The sequence below is a fragment of the Heptranchias perlo genome, chromosome 9 (genome assembly GCF_035084215.1).
Source record: "Heptranchias perlo isolate sHepPer1 chromosome 9, sHepPer1.hap1, whole genome shotgun sequence".
Lineage (NCBI taxonomy): Eukaryota > Metazoa > Chordata > Chondrichthyes > Hexanchiformes > Hexanchidae > Heptranchias > Heptranchias perlo.
The window spans coordinates 68,202,541-68,218,118 of record NC_090333.1 but is presented as its reverse complement, the minus strand read 5'-3'; the positions used below and the strand labels follow the sequence as shown (position 1 = coordinate 68,218,118).

Sequence of the window (15,578 nt, the reverse complement as noted above, 5' to 3'; positions counted from 1 at the left end):
TTCTGTACCTGATTTGACATTGAATTCACCCGATCTAATTTACACCCTCCTTTTCAGTTGTTGCGCTGTTAATTTCACAATCCTTCAATCTGATTGGTTAAGGAGATACCCAGTTGCTTGTCCTGTTCACTCAGGTCCCAGATGCCCTGTTTCCCTCCTGTGACGTTATCAGCTCGCACTTTCAGCAAATTGCCACACAAAAAATGTAAAAACCTAAACATTCAAGGGCAGGTTAGATGCCCTGCTACAGCAAAATCTGGGCCATTCAGTCTTTGGGTAGCATTGTAAAAACAACATATTAAAGAGTTGTGTGATACTCGCAAATAAAATCCTAATATCAAGTTTCAATCACCAAATCCTCAAATTAGTTGTGTCACACAGAAATGTGTCTTCCTTCCGTGTTAAAGCGTTATAAAGTCACATGGTGGTGTTTCCATGAGTCGTACTTTCAAAGCAAGTGAAAGAAATGTTTGGGCAACTGAATTATATGGGACCACTTGCTCGACTAGTGATCAGATTATGGAAGTCAGTGTGGAGCTCTGTACGTATTACGTTACACATACACACAGAGGAACTCAAGTAAATGCTAAAATAATTTACCACTAGCATTTTCAGTTTGCAAATCTGCCACTGATAGTTGTGTGATTGCAATTAACTGTGACAAAAAGTAATGCATACAATTTCAAATAAACATTCTGATTTTAAGGTTAAACCCAATAATTACCATCTGAAATATGAATTCCAAAATTAGGGTTAAACCCAATAAACCCCCATTTTGTATATTGTAGTTCTGGTGTGACATAGAGTGCACCTTCATGTCCCCTGCATCACATACAGATGACTGAACCAGGTTCTGCGGGTACAAAGCGCTGAGGATACAGCTAATGATGCACATTACAATCTTTTGGCGTTATACTTTTTGAAGATATTTGTAAGCATTTATTTTTTAAAAATTCATTCTTGGGATTTGGGCGTCGCTGACAAGGCTGGCATTTATTGCCCGTCCCTATTATTTGAAGTATTTTATTTGTGCCTTCCAAAATTGTTTTGCTGATTGAATTCAAATCTTTCTGATAACAAACATCTTTAAAGGCATGAATTTTCCCTCAGCTAATTTCACCTGATTTTTTGACCCAAATTCAGGGAAGGAAAATCAAAAATCAGAAGACCTTCTTGTGGAGGCAGAGGGCATGGCTGAGGCAATAAATGAATACTTTGCATCCCTCTTCACTAGAGAAGAGGATGTTGCCATTGTAGCAGTAAAGGAAGAGGTAGTAGCGCTATTGGATAGGATAAAAATCGACAAAGAGGAGGTACTTAAATGATTGTCAGTACTCAAAGTAGAAAAGTTACCCGGTCCAGATGGGATGTTTCCTGGGTTACTGAGGGAAGTAAGGGTGGAAATTGCAGAGGCTCTGGCCACAATCTTCCAATCCTCCTTAGGTATGGGGATGGTGCCGGAAGACTGGAGGATTGCAAATATTACACCCCTGTTCAAAAAAGGAAACAGGGATAAACCTGGCAATTACTGGCCAGTCAGCCTAATGTCTGTGGTGGGGAAACTTTTAGAGACAATAATCCGGGACAAAATAAATTGGCACTTGGAACAATATGGGCTAATAAATGAAAGTCAGCAGGATTTGTTAAAGGAAAATTGTGTTTGACCAACTTGATTGAGTTTTTTGGTGAAGTAACAGAGAGGTTTGTTGAAGGTAGTGCGGTTGATGTGTATATGATGTGTTCAGTTCCATTCTCAACCCCTCAAATAATGAAGCAGACCGAGCCCGCATGCCGTAAGACCTGGACAACATCCAGGCTTGGGCTCATAAGTGGCAAGTAACATTCGTGCCAGACAAGTGCCAGGCAATGACCATCTCCAACAAGAGAGTGTCTAACCACCTCCCCTTGACATTCAACGGCATTACCATCGCCGAATCCCCCACCATCAACATCCTGGGGGTCACCATTGACCAGAAACTTAACTGGACCAGCCACATAAATACTGTGGCTACAAGAGCAGGTCAGAGGCTGGGTATTCTGCAGCGAGTGACTCACCTCCTGACTCCCCAAAGCCTTTCCACCATCTACAAGGCACAAGTCAGGAATGTGATGGAATACTCTCCACTTGCCTGGATGAGTGCAGCTCCAACAACACTCAAGAAGTTCGACACCATCCATACAAGGCTACGGACCAAATGCTGGAATATGGGATTAGATTAGACAGGGCTTGATGGCCGGCGCGGACACGATGGGCCGAAGGGCCTCTATCCGTGCTGTATAACTCTATGACTCTATGACCATCCAGGACAAAGCAGCCTGCTTGATTGGCACCCCATCCACTACCCTAAACATTCACTCCCTTCACCACCGGCGCACTGTGGCTGCACTGTGTACCATCCACAGGATGCACTGCAGCAACTCGCCAAGGCTTCTTCGACTGCACCTCCCAAACCCGCGGCCTCTACCATCTAGAAGGACAAGAGTAGCAGGCTCATGGGAACAACACCACCTGCACGTTCCCCTCCAAGTCACACACCATCCCGACTTGGAAATATATCGCCGTTCCTTCATCGTCACTGGGTCAAAATCCTGGAACTCCCTTCCTAACAGAACTGTGGAAGAACCTTCACCACATGGACTGCAGCGGTTCAAGAAGGCGGCTTATCACCACCTTCTCAAGGGCAATTAGGGATGGGCAATAAATGGTGGCCTCGCCAGCGACGCCCACATCCCATGAACGAATAAAAAAAAATATGGACTTTCAAAAGGCATTTGATAAAGTAGTGCAAAATAGACTTGTTAGCAAAATTAAAGCCCAGGGGATTAAAGCGACAGTGGCAGCGTGGATACAAAATTGACTAAGGGACAGAAAGCGGAGAGTAGTGGTGAACGGTTGTTTTTCAGACTGGAGGGAAGTATACAATGGTGTTCCCCAGGGGTCAGTATTAGGACCACTGCTCTTTTTTGATATATATTAATGACTTGGGCTTGGGTATAGAGGGTATAATTTCAAAGTTTGCAGATGACACGAAATTCAGAAATGTAGTAAACAATGTGGTGGATAGTAACTGACTTCAGGAGGACATAGACAGACTGGTGAAATGGGCAGACACATGGCAGATGGAATTTAACACAGAGAAGTGTGAAGTGATACATTTTGGTAGGAAGAATGAGGAGATGCAATATAAACTAAATGGCACAATTTTAAAGGGGGTGCAGGAACAGAGGGTCCTGAGGTTGGACATAAACAAATCTTTGAAGGTGGCAGGGCAAGTTGAGAAGGCTGCTAATAAAGCACATGGGATCCTGGGCTTTATTAATAGAGGCATAGAGTACAAAAGCAAGGAGGTTATGCTAAACCTTTATAAAACACTAGTTAGGCCTCAGCTGGAGTATTGTATTCAATTCTGGGCACCACACTTTAGGAAGGATGTCAAGGCCTCGAAAAGGGTGCAGAAAAGATTTACTAGAACGGTGCCGGGGATGAGGGACTTCAGTTATGTGGAGAGACTGGAGACGCTGGGGTTGTTCTCCTTAGAACAGAGAAGGTTAAGGGGAGATTTGATAGAGGTGTTCAAAATCATGAATGGTTTTGACAAAGTAAATAAGGAGGAACTGATTCCAGTGGCAAACAGGTCGGTAACCAGAGGACACAGATTTAAGGTGATCGGCAAAAGAGCCAGAGGCGACACGAGGAAACATTTTTTTACGCAGCAAGTTGTAATGATCTGGAATGTACTGCCTGAAAGGGTGGTGGAAGCAGATTCAATAGTAACTTTCAAAAGGAAAAATTTACAGGGCTATAGGACTAATTGAACAGCTCTTTCAAAGAGCCAGCATAGGCAGGATAGGCTGACTGGCCTCCTGCTGTGCTGTACCTACTATGATACTATGATACCTATAATCAGATCCACAGTTTCAGATAACATTTGCAACCATTTAGTTTCAGGCTGATGATAAGATAATAAAATTAAACACCAAAGCTTTATGAACAAATGAAATAATGTTTGTACTTCTCCTCCCTAGGGCACTTACATCAAGCAGCTAAGAGGGGAAAAGGAGGCTACCCACTCTATTTCCCATCTGATTTTCTGGCTTTGCTGCAACTGGTTAAGTAATCTGAAACTATGTCATATTGATGAATCAGAACACTCTACTGCAGAATTGATTTAAGGCAAGAATACATAACTGTTAATCAAGATGTTGAGATCAAAGTAACTACTTACCTTGGGATACTGGGACCACGTATAGGCCTTGAAGGGATCTGCAGGGGACATCCAAATGAGTCAGCATTGCTAGGACTAGAGAAGGAAGGGAGAGGGCCTGGGCGGGACGGGATGGGAGGGGCACCTGCTGAAGAACCTGGTGGTGGAATAGATGGTGTAGGACCTCGTCCAGATGGTCTGCCTGGTAGATGACCAGATAGGGGCTGCCAGCGTTGAGTTGTAGGACTGAGAGGCGGAGTTCTGCAATAAATTATGTTCTGTTTAGAGTTGTTGTACCATCATCATATCAAGATAACTGTCATTTAAAACATAAGTATCTTTCATTTCTTTATATTAGATTGTATTACATCCAGATTGATGGAATCAAAAGCCTCCTCCCTGATGTTTGCAACAGTCCTAAGTGATGAGCTTGGGCAGTCTCAAGACAATTCCTTGTGGTCATGGCCCCACAGCACAAAACTAAATTGGCAGTCTCATTCATAAAGACCATAAGAATGGGAAACAGAACATTGATACAAGTGCAATTGGGAATTTTCCACTTGAGGTTAAAGTTAAAGCCCAGTGCTGAGGTACAGTACAGGGAACTTCACTCCTCAGCTGGTCTATGCTTTTCCTCACTGAAGAGTGATTGATGTGAACACTAGACTGAAAAGATTGGAAAATATTTCATTCCCCAGCATTAATGTTCCTCATTTTGAGTGTAACAAAAAAAAAATCAAATAAGATTAAAAAAATTAAATGCTTTAAAATCTACCTTCATGTGCATTTTTATGGCCTTTAAATAAAGTATCAAATATATACATCAGTGGAATAAAGCCGTCTTTAAAACCAAAATGACAACTATAAAAAAAAATCAGGGACTGATTTATATGATCTAGATTTTATAGTAAAACGCTTTCTTTGTTTGGAGTTTCCTTATGTATTGTAGTCTTTCTATTTAGTTAAAAAAAACTGTGCTGAAAGTGCTTACAGAGAAAAACAGATGGTGACTAAAATATTTAGAGATTATTTAAGGTCAAAAACGGAGTTTGGATAGTATAAGAGTGACAAACTTCCACTTAGGGGAGGGAAGTGCCACGGCATTGAGCCAAGATTTCCACTAAAACAAAAACGACTAGCAACACTTTAGATACTGACTATTTATACTTCAATGATCTTTGCTGAACAGACACAAGAACCAAAATATTTTTTCCCATAAAATGTTCAGGATATCTTTCAAAAGGACACTGATATGTTGTGCAGGATTAAGAGTAGCAAGCTTGATTCTGAAACCTAGGACTTCAAGTTAAAGGGCGAAATTCATGGAACTAAAATTGTTTTTATTTGTTGAAAGAAGTTTGAGCGGAGACATTATCCATGTTTTTAAAATTGTGGTTTTTTGACATGTACTGTAAGCATAGAACTAGAATGCGAGTGTACAAATTAAGCCTCAGAGAATACTGGAGATTAGCAGGAATGTCCCCTCCCCTACAGAGTAGTGGACATTTAGAATTGATTCCAACTAAAACAACTAACGCTGTGCCAACTGACACCTTTAAAAAAACGTTTGATGCATATATTGTTAGGAACAGGATTGAGGGTTATAAGAATAAATACAAGAGATGAGATAGTGTGTAGAATACAATAGTTACTGAACTGCTAAGATCAAGGAAACATCGCACTAAGGAAAGCAACTGGTCAAGGATGTAGATGTAAAGTTAGAAAGTATTCTAGAGTTTTGTTTGACTTATCTTAAGTGGGAAGGGAGAATTTTTGAGAATCATTTCTGAAGAGATTCAATGGGTTTGGTTGAGTCCATTGTGATGAATCAGAAATCTGTCTTCTATTAAAAATAGAAGACTTTATATTTGTAATGTTTCTTTATAGGAACTTATGGCTGTGCTCAGTTCAATTTACTAATTGCTCTGACTGGGAACACAGGCTGCTCAGTTGGAATATACACATCTGTTACGTAGTTATGTAAATAGGATGACTTTGAGTTCCTTCCAGACAAGGAGAGAAAGACCAAGATTGTCAACCTGTGGCTGGAAGGATGGTGTAGAAGGGAGGGTTACAGATTCCTGGAACACTGGGACCACTTTTTGGGCCAGGGAAGGCTCGACAGATGGGATGACCTTCACCTAAACCAGAGAGGTACTTGTGTTGTTGTGGAAAGGGTACAGAGGGCATTGAGGAAAGATTCAAACTATGGGGGTGGGAGGAGAAAATCCAAACAATATGTCAAAATGTGTGAGAAAAAGACCAGCAGGACATATGGGCAGGTAATAAGAGTTCTGCATGCAAATGCACGTAGCATAAGAAATAAAACATGTGAGTTAGGAGCACAAATTCAGCTTAAAGGTTATGATGTAGTAACCATGATTGGGAGGTAAATATTCCAGGCTATAGGATCTTTAGAAAGGACAAGGAAATTGGGAAAGGAGGGGGAATAGCAATATTGATAAAGACACAATTACCACAGTGGAAAGAAAGGACTTCAGTAAGGTTGAACAGGCACTGGAAACAGTATGGGTAGAACTATGGAACAGCAGGGAAGCATGTAGCAGAAACAATGTAGTTATAATGGGAGATTTTGATTTTCACGTAAACTGGGAGAAGAAGAACAGCTCAAGTAGTAAAGGCAATGAATTTCTAGAATGTATTCAGGAACGTTTTCTAGAACAATGGGCATGATTTTAACTCGGAAAAACGGGTGAGTTGGTGGTGGGAGAGGGGGGAGTAAAAATTTTTAAAATCTAAAACCCGCCCCCAACACGCCCATTTCCGGTTTTAATGGAGGCGAGACGAGGGGCAAGCGACCAACTCGCTCTCAGGAGGCGGGTCGGTCACTAAAAGCTTTCAAGGAGGCTGCGTGCCTCCATTTTAACAGCTTTTTCATTTTTAACCTCTGGGGGCCGGGATTCCCGGGCCTTCTACTTCACGCCACATGAGAGGAGGCGAGAAGGCCCGAAAGTAAGTGCCTTTATAGCAGAGTTTCTGGGCCTGGAGGGGCAGGAGTGCTTACCCCAGGCCCAACAAGCCTACCTGTAGCGACTCCCCCCACGATTTCCGACCTCCCCATACGTTCTCTGACCGCCGCCCCCCCGCCATGATCTACGACCCCCTCCTCACAATCTCCAAACCCCACAATGACCCTCAACCCCCCGATGACTAAACCCCTCCCCCGACAAGACTCCCGGTAACTTATCTCTCCACCCCCCCCACCCCCTCCCCCGATCACACCCGATGACTGAGCCCCCCCCCCCGATGACTGAGCACCCCCGGATGCCCCCTGATGACTGAACCCCTCTGGTTAACCCCCAATGACTAAACCCCCCTGATGACCCCGAATACTGACCCCCCCGATGACTGAACCCCCCCCCCCACCGATGAATGATCCCCTCCCCCCTCCGATGAGCCTCCCCATCTAATACTTACCTGTTCACATACTCTTCCTTCCTCTTCTCCCGTCCGACTGAGACCAGCCTGTCAGTCAGGCTAGCCTGTCGGGCGGGGAACCATCAAAAAAAAAGATGTCCTTACGTCAAAATCGTAAGGACATCCGGGAAACCTGTATTTCCGGGTTTCCCATCAGGAATTCCACCCCCCACCGGCCCCTTCCCGGCTCCCCAATAAAATCATGCCCTGTATGTTTTACAACCGACACAGGAACAGGCCATACTGGATTTAGTTAATAATCTGACGGTACATCTTGCAAATAGTGAGCATATAATGAATTAATTTGATATTAGGTTTGAGAGGGAGAAGAGAGAATCGCAAACTTAGGTTTTAAATCTAAATAAGGCAGACTTCAAAGGGATGAGAAATGAGCTGTCAGAGTGTTCTTTGTTCGTCAGTATGAAAGGTCCAGAGTTATGAGGGAATATTTTCCTTTCTGTTGTGCCTAGAGCATACTCAGTTTCCATGCACAGTGAAAAGGAAATGGAGGCAAAGACCCATTATGTCACGTATTCCCCTCTTTACTACATTGACCTGGGAATTTCTGGGCTTCCCCATTGCAACATAATTGGGCAGTGCCTGGAATAGGCACAGGCCCAGCGTAAGAATGGTAATGAGGAAGCGAATGTTTTTGGCCTCTTGCTTCACTTTCCTCCTTGGGGTTTGCGCCAGGAGCCCTGTGGACTGGACGGTCTACATGACTTACAGTGGCAGCCCAAAGATTGAAAAGGTGAATCGTGAAAGTTCATGAAGGCTCCTCCCCAGGCGATCTTTCGGCATTCGGGCCTTCTTCCTGCATCTACCCTCTTGTTTCTACCCCCCTAATCCCAGTGCAAAGCCCTAGCAGCAGTTGGACCTGTACTTGGGAGTGTGGCCAGGCCATGCAAGTGGCCCATTCCAGGAAAATCAAGACCACCTCTCTGCTTGCAGATACAGTACATCTTAACCAGCAAATCACAAGTTCAAATAATTTGGTGATTTTATTTTTGTCAGTTATTGATAAAGGCCTTAGATGAAGTACAATTCAACAGCTTGAGATATTCAATCAGCAGCATGGGGAGGGGGGAAAGAGGGGCAAACCAAAACAGTCCTGTTCACCCCACCTGAATTGTACCTGCTATAACCATCAGAATGCTTCACAGTGGTAGTTGTGGAGATGTTCATGGCCCAAACTATTCTTATAGAGAAAGATATATAGTGGTGAGGGGGAGAAATTTTTTTTTTAAAAAGAAGAGATTTGTGATACAGTTTTTCAACTCAGAGACTTGCATCTAGATCTAGCCCAGACCGACTTGATGAAATGTCTCCTCTCTTTGTTGGCTATACTGGTCCTAAGTGTAATGAGTTTGGGCAATTGATTTCCGGTGAGCATGGGTCCACAACACGAAAGTTAATTTTTTAAAAAACTGGCAGTATCAAATCTATAAGTGCAAAGGGGTTACTGCTGAGGTTGAGGTGAAGGCTAACTGTTGGGGCTGAGTAGAGGCACCTTAGTTCTAACTATGGGAATTTGAAATCACTGAAATCACTCAAGTTACATTGAGTATAACCACTAAAATATTCTTCTATGAAATAGATATTTTTTTGTTATTTTTCAGTAAATATATAAAATATATAAAACATAGAATAGATTCAAAATACATATGAAGTTGTCACTTAAACAGTCACTTTCGTAATCGTACCTGTGCCCTGAATGTAGCCAGGAGTCGTCCACGGGAGGTGGCAAAGGAACAGTTATTGTATTAGTGTTGATAGCGCCAATAATGTTTAGTGCATCCCTGATAGCATTGTACGTGCGAAGCGTTTCATCACGCCGTTGGGCCTGTTCAGGCGACTCCTCCATTAAGGTGTTTTGGTCCTCTGAGGAGTACAGTTTTGCTAAAAGCTCTGCGTTGATAAAGTCCTTAGTCTATGAAACATCATTAAAACAATTACATAAACATATTGCAAAATTCCCATTCATGATAAAGACTATGAATAAATTGTGTAAAAATTCCATAAATTTAGAAGATAACAGAAAAATTCAATTAATTTATCTGACACTGAATCAAATATCAGCATTTTGCTATTTTATCAAGCACTGCTGCTGGAAAGGAATCAGCATTGAAATTCAATTGATGAGAAAAAACCAATAGATCATTTGTTGCACAAATGTCCTTGCCATCTGTGCTTTTAGGTTTACTATTTTGATTAATATTTTAAAGACGAAAATCAGCTTTGAATTCAGCTACTCTCTATAAGCAACTTTTACCAATTCTTAGTTAGTCTACCAGATGTAAAGTAACAAATGTGTCTGCTTTGTAAGCTCATCTGCTGTTGCCCAACATGAAGTGAAATTGACACAAAATGGTGGAGGTCCACTGACCCACCATCCCTGAAGAATAGTTTGAAGTAGGCTGAGCAATGGATAATGTGTAAATCAGCTTTTAATTTTAATGTTGGCTTTGGAGTGTTAAGCTGCAGCCATCGGGAAAACCTTTTTGGTTAGTGAAGTCGTAATGAGACAGAACAAACTTGCAACATACAATAATGACAGCTTTCTTTTATGGATAATCCTGTTAACTCCTTTATGCCTTTGTTGGCACTTACTGCATCCTAGGTTGCTGAGGAAGTAAAGGTGGAAATTGCGGAGGTACTGGCCTTAATCTTCCAAACATCCTTGGTTACGGGGATGGTGCCAGAAGACTGGAGAATTGCGAATGTTACACCCTTGTTCAAAAAAGGTTGTAAGGATAAACCCAGCAACTACAGGCCAGTCAGTTTTACCTCGGTGGTGGGGAAACTTTTAGAAACGATAATCCGGGACAGTTTTGACAGAGTAAATAAGGAGAAACCGTTTCCAGTGGCAGAAGGGTTGGTAACCAGAGGACACAGATTTAAGGTGATCGGCAAAAGAGCCAGAGGCAACATGAGGAAACTTTTTTTTTAACGCAGTGAGTTGTTATGATCTGGAATCCACTGCCTGAAAGGGTGATGGAAGCAGATTCAATAGTAACTTTCAAAAGGGAATTGGATAAATACTTGAACAGAGATAATTTACAGGGCTATGGAGAAAGAGCAGGGGAATGGGACTAATTGGATAGCTCTTTCAAAGAGCCAGCAAAGGCACGATGGGCCGAATGGCCTCCTCCTGTGTTGTACCTACTATGATGATACTCCACGACAGAATTAGCAGTCACTTGGACAAGTGTGTATTGATTAGGGGAAAGCCAGCATGGATTTGTTAAAGGTAAATCGTGTTAACTAACTTGATAGAGTTTTTTGATGAGGTAACAGAAAGGGTAGATGAGGGCAATGCAGTTGATGTGGTGTATATGGACTTTCAAAAGGTGTTTGATAATGTGCGGCATAATAGGCTTGTCATCAAGATTGAAGCCCATGGAATAAAAGGGGCAGCATGGATACAGAACTGGCTAAGTAACAGGAAACAGAGAGTAGTGGTGAACGGTTGTTTCTCGGACTGGAGGGAGGTGTACATTGGTGTTCCCCAGGGGTCGGTACTAGCACTACTGCTTTTCTTGATATATATTAATGACGTGGACTTGGGTGTACAGGGCACAATTTCAAAATTTGCAGATGACTCAAAACTTGGAAGTGTAGTGAACAGTGAGGAGGATAGTGATAGACTTCAAGAGGATATAGACAGGCTGGTGGCATGGGCAGACACGTGGCAGATGAAATTTAACGCAGAAAAATGCGAGGTGATACATTTCGGTAGGAAGAATGAGGAGAGGCAATATAAAGGGCACAATTCTATAAGGGATACAGGAACAGAGAGACCTGAGGAGAAATATACACAAATCGTTGAAGGTGGCAGGCAGGTTGAGAAAGCGCTAAAAAGGCATGCAGGATCCTGGGCTTTATAGAAAGAGGCATAGAGTACAAAAGCAAAGGTGTCATGATGAACCTTTATAAAACACTGGCTCGGCCACAACTGGAGTATTGTGCCCAGTTCTGCGCACCGCACTTTAGGAAAGATGCGAAGGCCTTAGAGAGGTTGCAGAAGGGATTTACTAGAATGATTCCAGGGATGAGGGACTTTAGTTACATGGATAGACTGGTGAAGCAGGCGATGTTCTCCTTGGAACAGAGAAGGTTGAGAGGAGATTTGACAGAGGTATTCAAAATCATGAAGGGTCTAGATAGAGTAGATGGAGAGAAACTGTTCCCATTGGCGGAAGGGTCTAGAACCTGAGGACATAGATTTAAGGTGATTGGCAAAAGAACCAAAGGTGACATGAGGAAAAGCTTTTTTACACAGCGAGTGGTTAGGAGCTGGAATGCACTGCCAGAGTGGGTGGTGGAGGCAGACTCAATCATGGCTTTCAAAAGGGAACTGGGTAAGTACTTGAAAGGAAAAAATTGCAGGGCTAAGAGGATAGGGTGGGGGAGCAGGGACTAGCTGTATTGCTCTTGCAGAGAGCCGGCACAGACTTGATGGGCCGAATGGCCTCCTTCCGTGCTGTAACCTTTCTATGATTCTATGATTCTATGATTTTTAAATCTTGTTCATGAAAAGAAGCGTACTTAAGTTGAATAAATTCTAAACTGCCAATAAAACTACTTTCACTTTACAATATTAAAAATATCTGATAACAGTGCGGAACTCAAATAATCATTTCCGTTTGAGAGCAATTGAATTTTCAAACAAAAAACATGTTCTTTTCAAGAAATCATCTCTTGACTTGCTGCTAATTGATCCAAACATTTCTAGATTGTGGCACACAGCTACTTAATCTCATGTTGAAGTAAATTAAACTGCAAAATACAATGCAGGTTTGTCTTAATCTTTAGACTAATGCCAGGTCCAGGAAATTCCAGACTGAGAAAAAAAATCGGCTGGCCCAGGGTAAAGTTTTCAGTTTTTATACCAGGATACACATCACAGTAATAAAAGCTGCTTGTTCAGTAACAGCTTTATTCCCGTAATTTTAGCTGTACACCATTAAAATGTACACTTTAAATATTAATAAAAATTCAATGGGAGAAAAAGAAAGGCAAGACAAGCAGAAGTCTCTTAATTTTTATTTTTATTTGAATCTTAAGTGTACTTTTTGTAAAAATAAATGGTGTACCTACCTTTTTTACCCCTGAACCCCCCAAAGTTCCATTGTTCATTCTGCAGGTGGCATCCAAATCAGCCAACCAAGGCTCAAGGCTTTAAACATTGACCTGGCTGCATAACTGAAGATGTGTTTTTAAGGTTTCTCTTTTGATTACACCTCTGTGAAGTGCCTTGGCATGTTTTTTTCCACATTAAAGGTGCTACATAAATGCAAGTTGTTACTGATGTTGAGTGGGACAGTGGACACTCTGACTGCTCAATGAGACAACTTGTCGGCCACTCAAAAATAATTATCCTGCAGCAGTGAACTAGTGCTAAGGAGACATGTATCCTACTGATTTAACATATAATCATAGATGTTTAAAGGGAGATACATGTACACTTACTGTTATCTCTCAATCACTCCTCATTACTATTATATATTCTAAAACTGCTAATTAGAAGTAGCCTGGGTACAAACATTTTGCGTACAGCTCTTTGTGTGACATCAGGAATGGGAATCGTAGACTATGGGCAACACTGTCATATCACTGGAATAGAACTTCATAATTCCATTTCAGAGGAGTTCCACACAGAATATTGGCTCCTAGACGACATCTAACTAACCTTTATTAAAGGAAGAAAAAAGGTAACCATGGATAACAAAAAGGCATTGGGCTCGATATTGCCAGGGCTGCGGGTTCGTGGTGGGGGGGCTATTGGGCGCGTGGGTAACGCGCCCGGCGAAATCAGTCTGCCCCGCGCGCGATCACAGCCTAATTGGAGCCACTTACCTGGTCTTCCGGGTTCCCCACTGCTGAGCTGCGCGTCGGGCGGACTGCGCATGCGCAGTAAGGTCTGTCAGCTGGAGGAGCCCTATTTAAAGGGGCAGTCCTCCACTGACAGATGCTGCAACAAATAGGAAAAAAATACAGCATGGAGCAGCCCAGGGGGAAGGCTGCTCCCAGGTTTAATGATGCCTCACTCCAGGTATCATTAGATGGGGTGAGGAGGAGGGGGAGGACAGAGATCTTCCCCCGGCAGGCGGGAGGAAGCGGCCTGCCTCTGCCACCAGGAAGGCCTGGCTCGAGGTGGCAGAGGGGGTCACCTGCACCACCAACATATCGCCCACCTGCATACAGTGCAGGAGGCGCTGCAATGACCTAAGTAGGTCAGCCAAAGCGAGTACACTTACTCATTCTCCTACACTCCGTCTGCCACATCACCGCCCCCACCCCACATCTCCTTCTGCACTGCCAACACTACTCTGTCACATCACCCCTCACACCCACTCAAACCTCATCCTCATCTTACCTGCACTTACTCACCTCGCCAGTACTCATCCCGCCACTACCACTCAACCCAATCCTGATACAATCTCATGGCTCTATCTCATACTCACCTTCTCATGCATCTCTTTCACGGTCAGCCTCACTCAACCTGCCACTACCTGTGCTGCAGCCACAGGGCATGCATCACATATGTGCAGTAGGAAGCGTAAGGCAAACGTGTTGTGAGCATGAAGGGGATGCACAAGGGGGTTTGAGGGTTTGTCATGGTTTTTACTTATATTTAATTTCTGATCAACTCACATTACATATTATTTTGGCACCACTACTGCCACATCTTTGCGAATCTTGTCTGGTTTGTGCAATAATGCCCTTTCCTGAGGATCACAATGAAGACCCACACCTGATGCCACCCATTGTGTCACTGCAAAATAGGTGTAGGTGTATTTGCAGGGCTCTTTTGTGCAGACGACTGAGAGACGTCGGCGATGTCCCTGGTGGCACCCTGGAAGGATGCGGAGGAGAAGTTGTTGAGGGCAGTGGTGACTTTGACAGCGACAGGTAAGAAGATGATGCTCGGGCCAGCTGGGAGCAGCTCGGCATGAAGGAAGCTGCAGATGTCCATAACTACATGTCGAGTGACTCTGAGCCTCCATGTGCACTGCTGCTCAGAGAGGTCCAGGAAGCTGAGCCTCGGTCTGTGGACCCTGTGGCGAGGGTAGTGCCCCCTGCGACGCATCTCTCTCTGCGGTGCCCTCCCTCCTGCTGTGCAGGTGGATGTGTCACAGCACTCTGTTGTGGAGCTCCACGTGTCAGAGGTGGACGGCGTGGCCGGCGAGGCTGGTGATGCTGTTTGCCCTCCGAGGAGGTCATGACTGCAGCTACGGCGGCCCCCATCCAGAAGATGTACATCTGAGGGGGTCCGCAAGGTAGGTACATGTCTCTGGACTCCGGGGCAAGTGTGCAAGTTGGTGAATTTGATTGTCAGGAGGAGGCTGGTGGAGGCCAAACTTTGTCCAAAGTGACAGAGTGGCCTCCTGCAATGAGTGAGGGTCTCCCCCCACCCCACCTGTCAAATGGACCTTTGTAGCCGCCACAGGCTGATAGCTGCAACACGTCCATTTCAACTGGGAGTGTTTCCCCCAGTATGGGAAACAGTCCCAGTTGTTTCTAAAATCCCACCCCTCCTGATATATTCTCTTAATCAGGTCTGTTAATGACCTGAAATAGCAAAATAAATACTGTCAAGTGGCACCCCGCTGGCTTTAATTGCCTGCGGGAGTCCCACATGCGGGGGCTGCGCGCGCACATCGGCGCGTCTGTGGGGAACCCGGAAGTGGGCGGGTTGGAGCCGGGCTCCCGACCCGCTCCGGGATTCCCTGATTTTTAGAGCCCCCCCCGCCAGGAATGCACCTGATAGCGGGTGCTAAAATAGAGCCCATTGAGTTTACAACTAACTGCCTTGATAAATTCTGAGATTAGCAATGACAACTTCTGTGGAGTTTACTTCTATTTTATTCTTTATTCTTAAGTCATTTTCCTTCTCTTTATGCTATAAAATGCCGCAACTTATGGTGTAAA

The 15,578-nt window shown here is 43.7% G+C and overlaps 1 protein-coding gene across 2 annotated transcripts in view; it reads right to left on the bottom strand.

The window, feature by feature from the left end:
• Positions 1-15,578, bottom strand: part of dnm3a (dynamin 3a) — a 240,778-nt gene that overhangs the window by 12,686 nt on the left and 212,514 nt on the right. The window contains exons 21-22 of one of the 2 annotated variants that reach the window (XM_067990705.1): positions 9,347-9,573; positions 4,227-4,466 (exon numbers count right to left, since the gene is read on the bottom strand). In XM_067990705.1, the coding sequence (XP_067846806.1) occupies positions 4,227-4,466; positions 9,347-9,573 (467 nt within the window). Of the gene's footprint in view, positions 1-4,222; positions 4,467-9,346; positions 9,574-15,578 lie in introns of those variants that run through there. The other variant, XM_067990707.1, reaches the window with a different exon arrangement.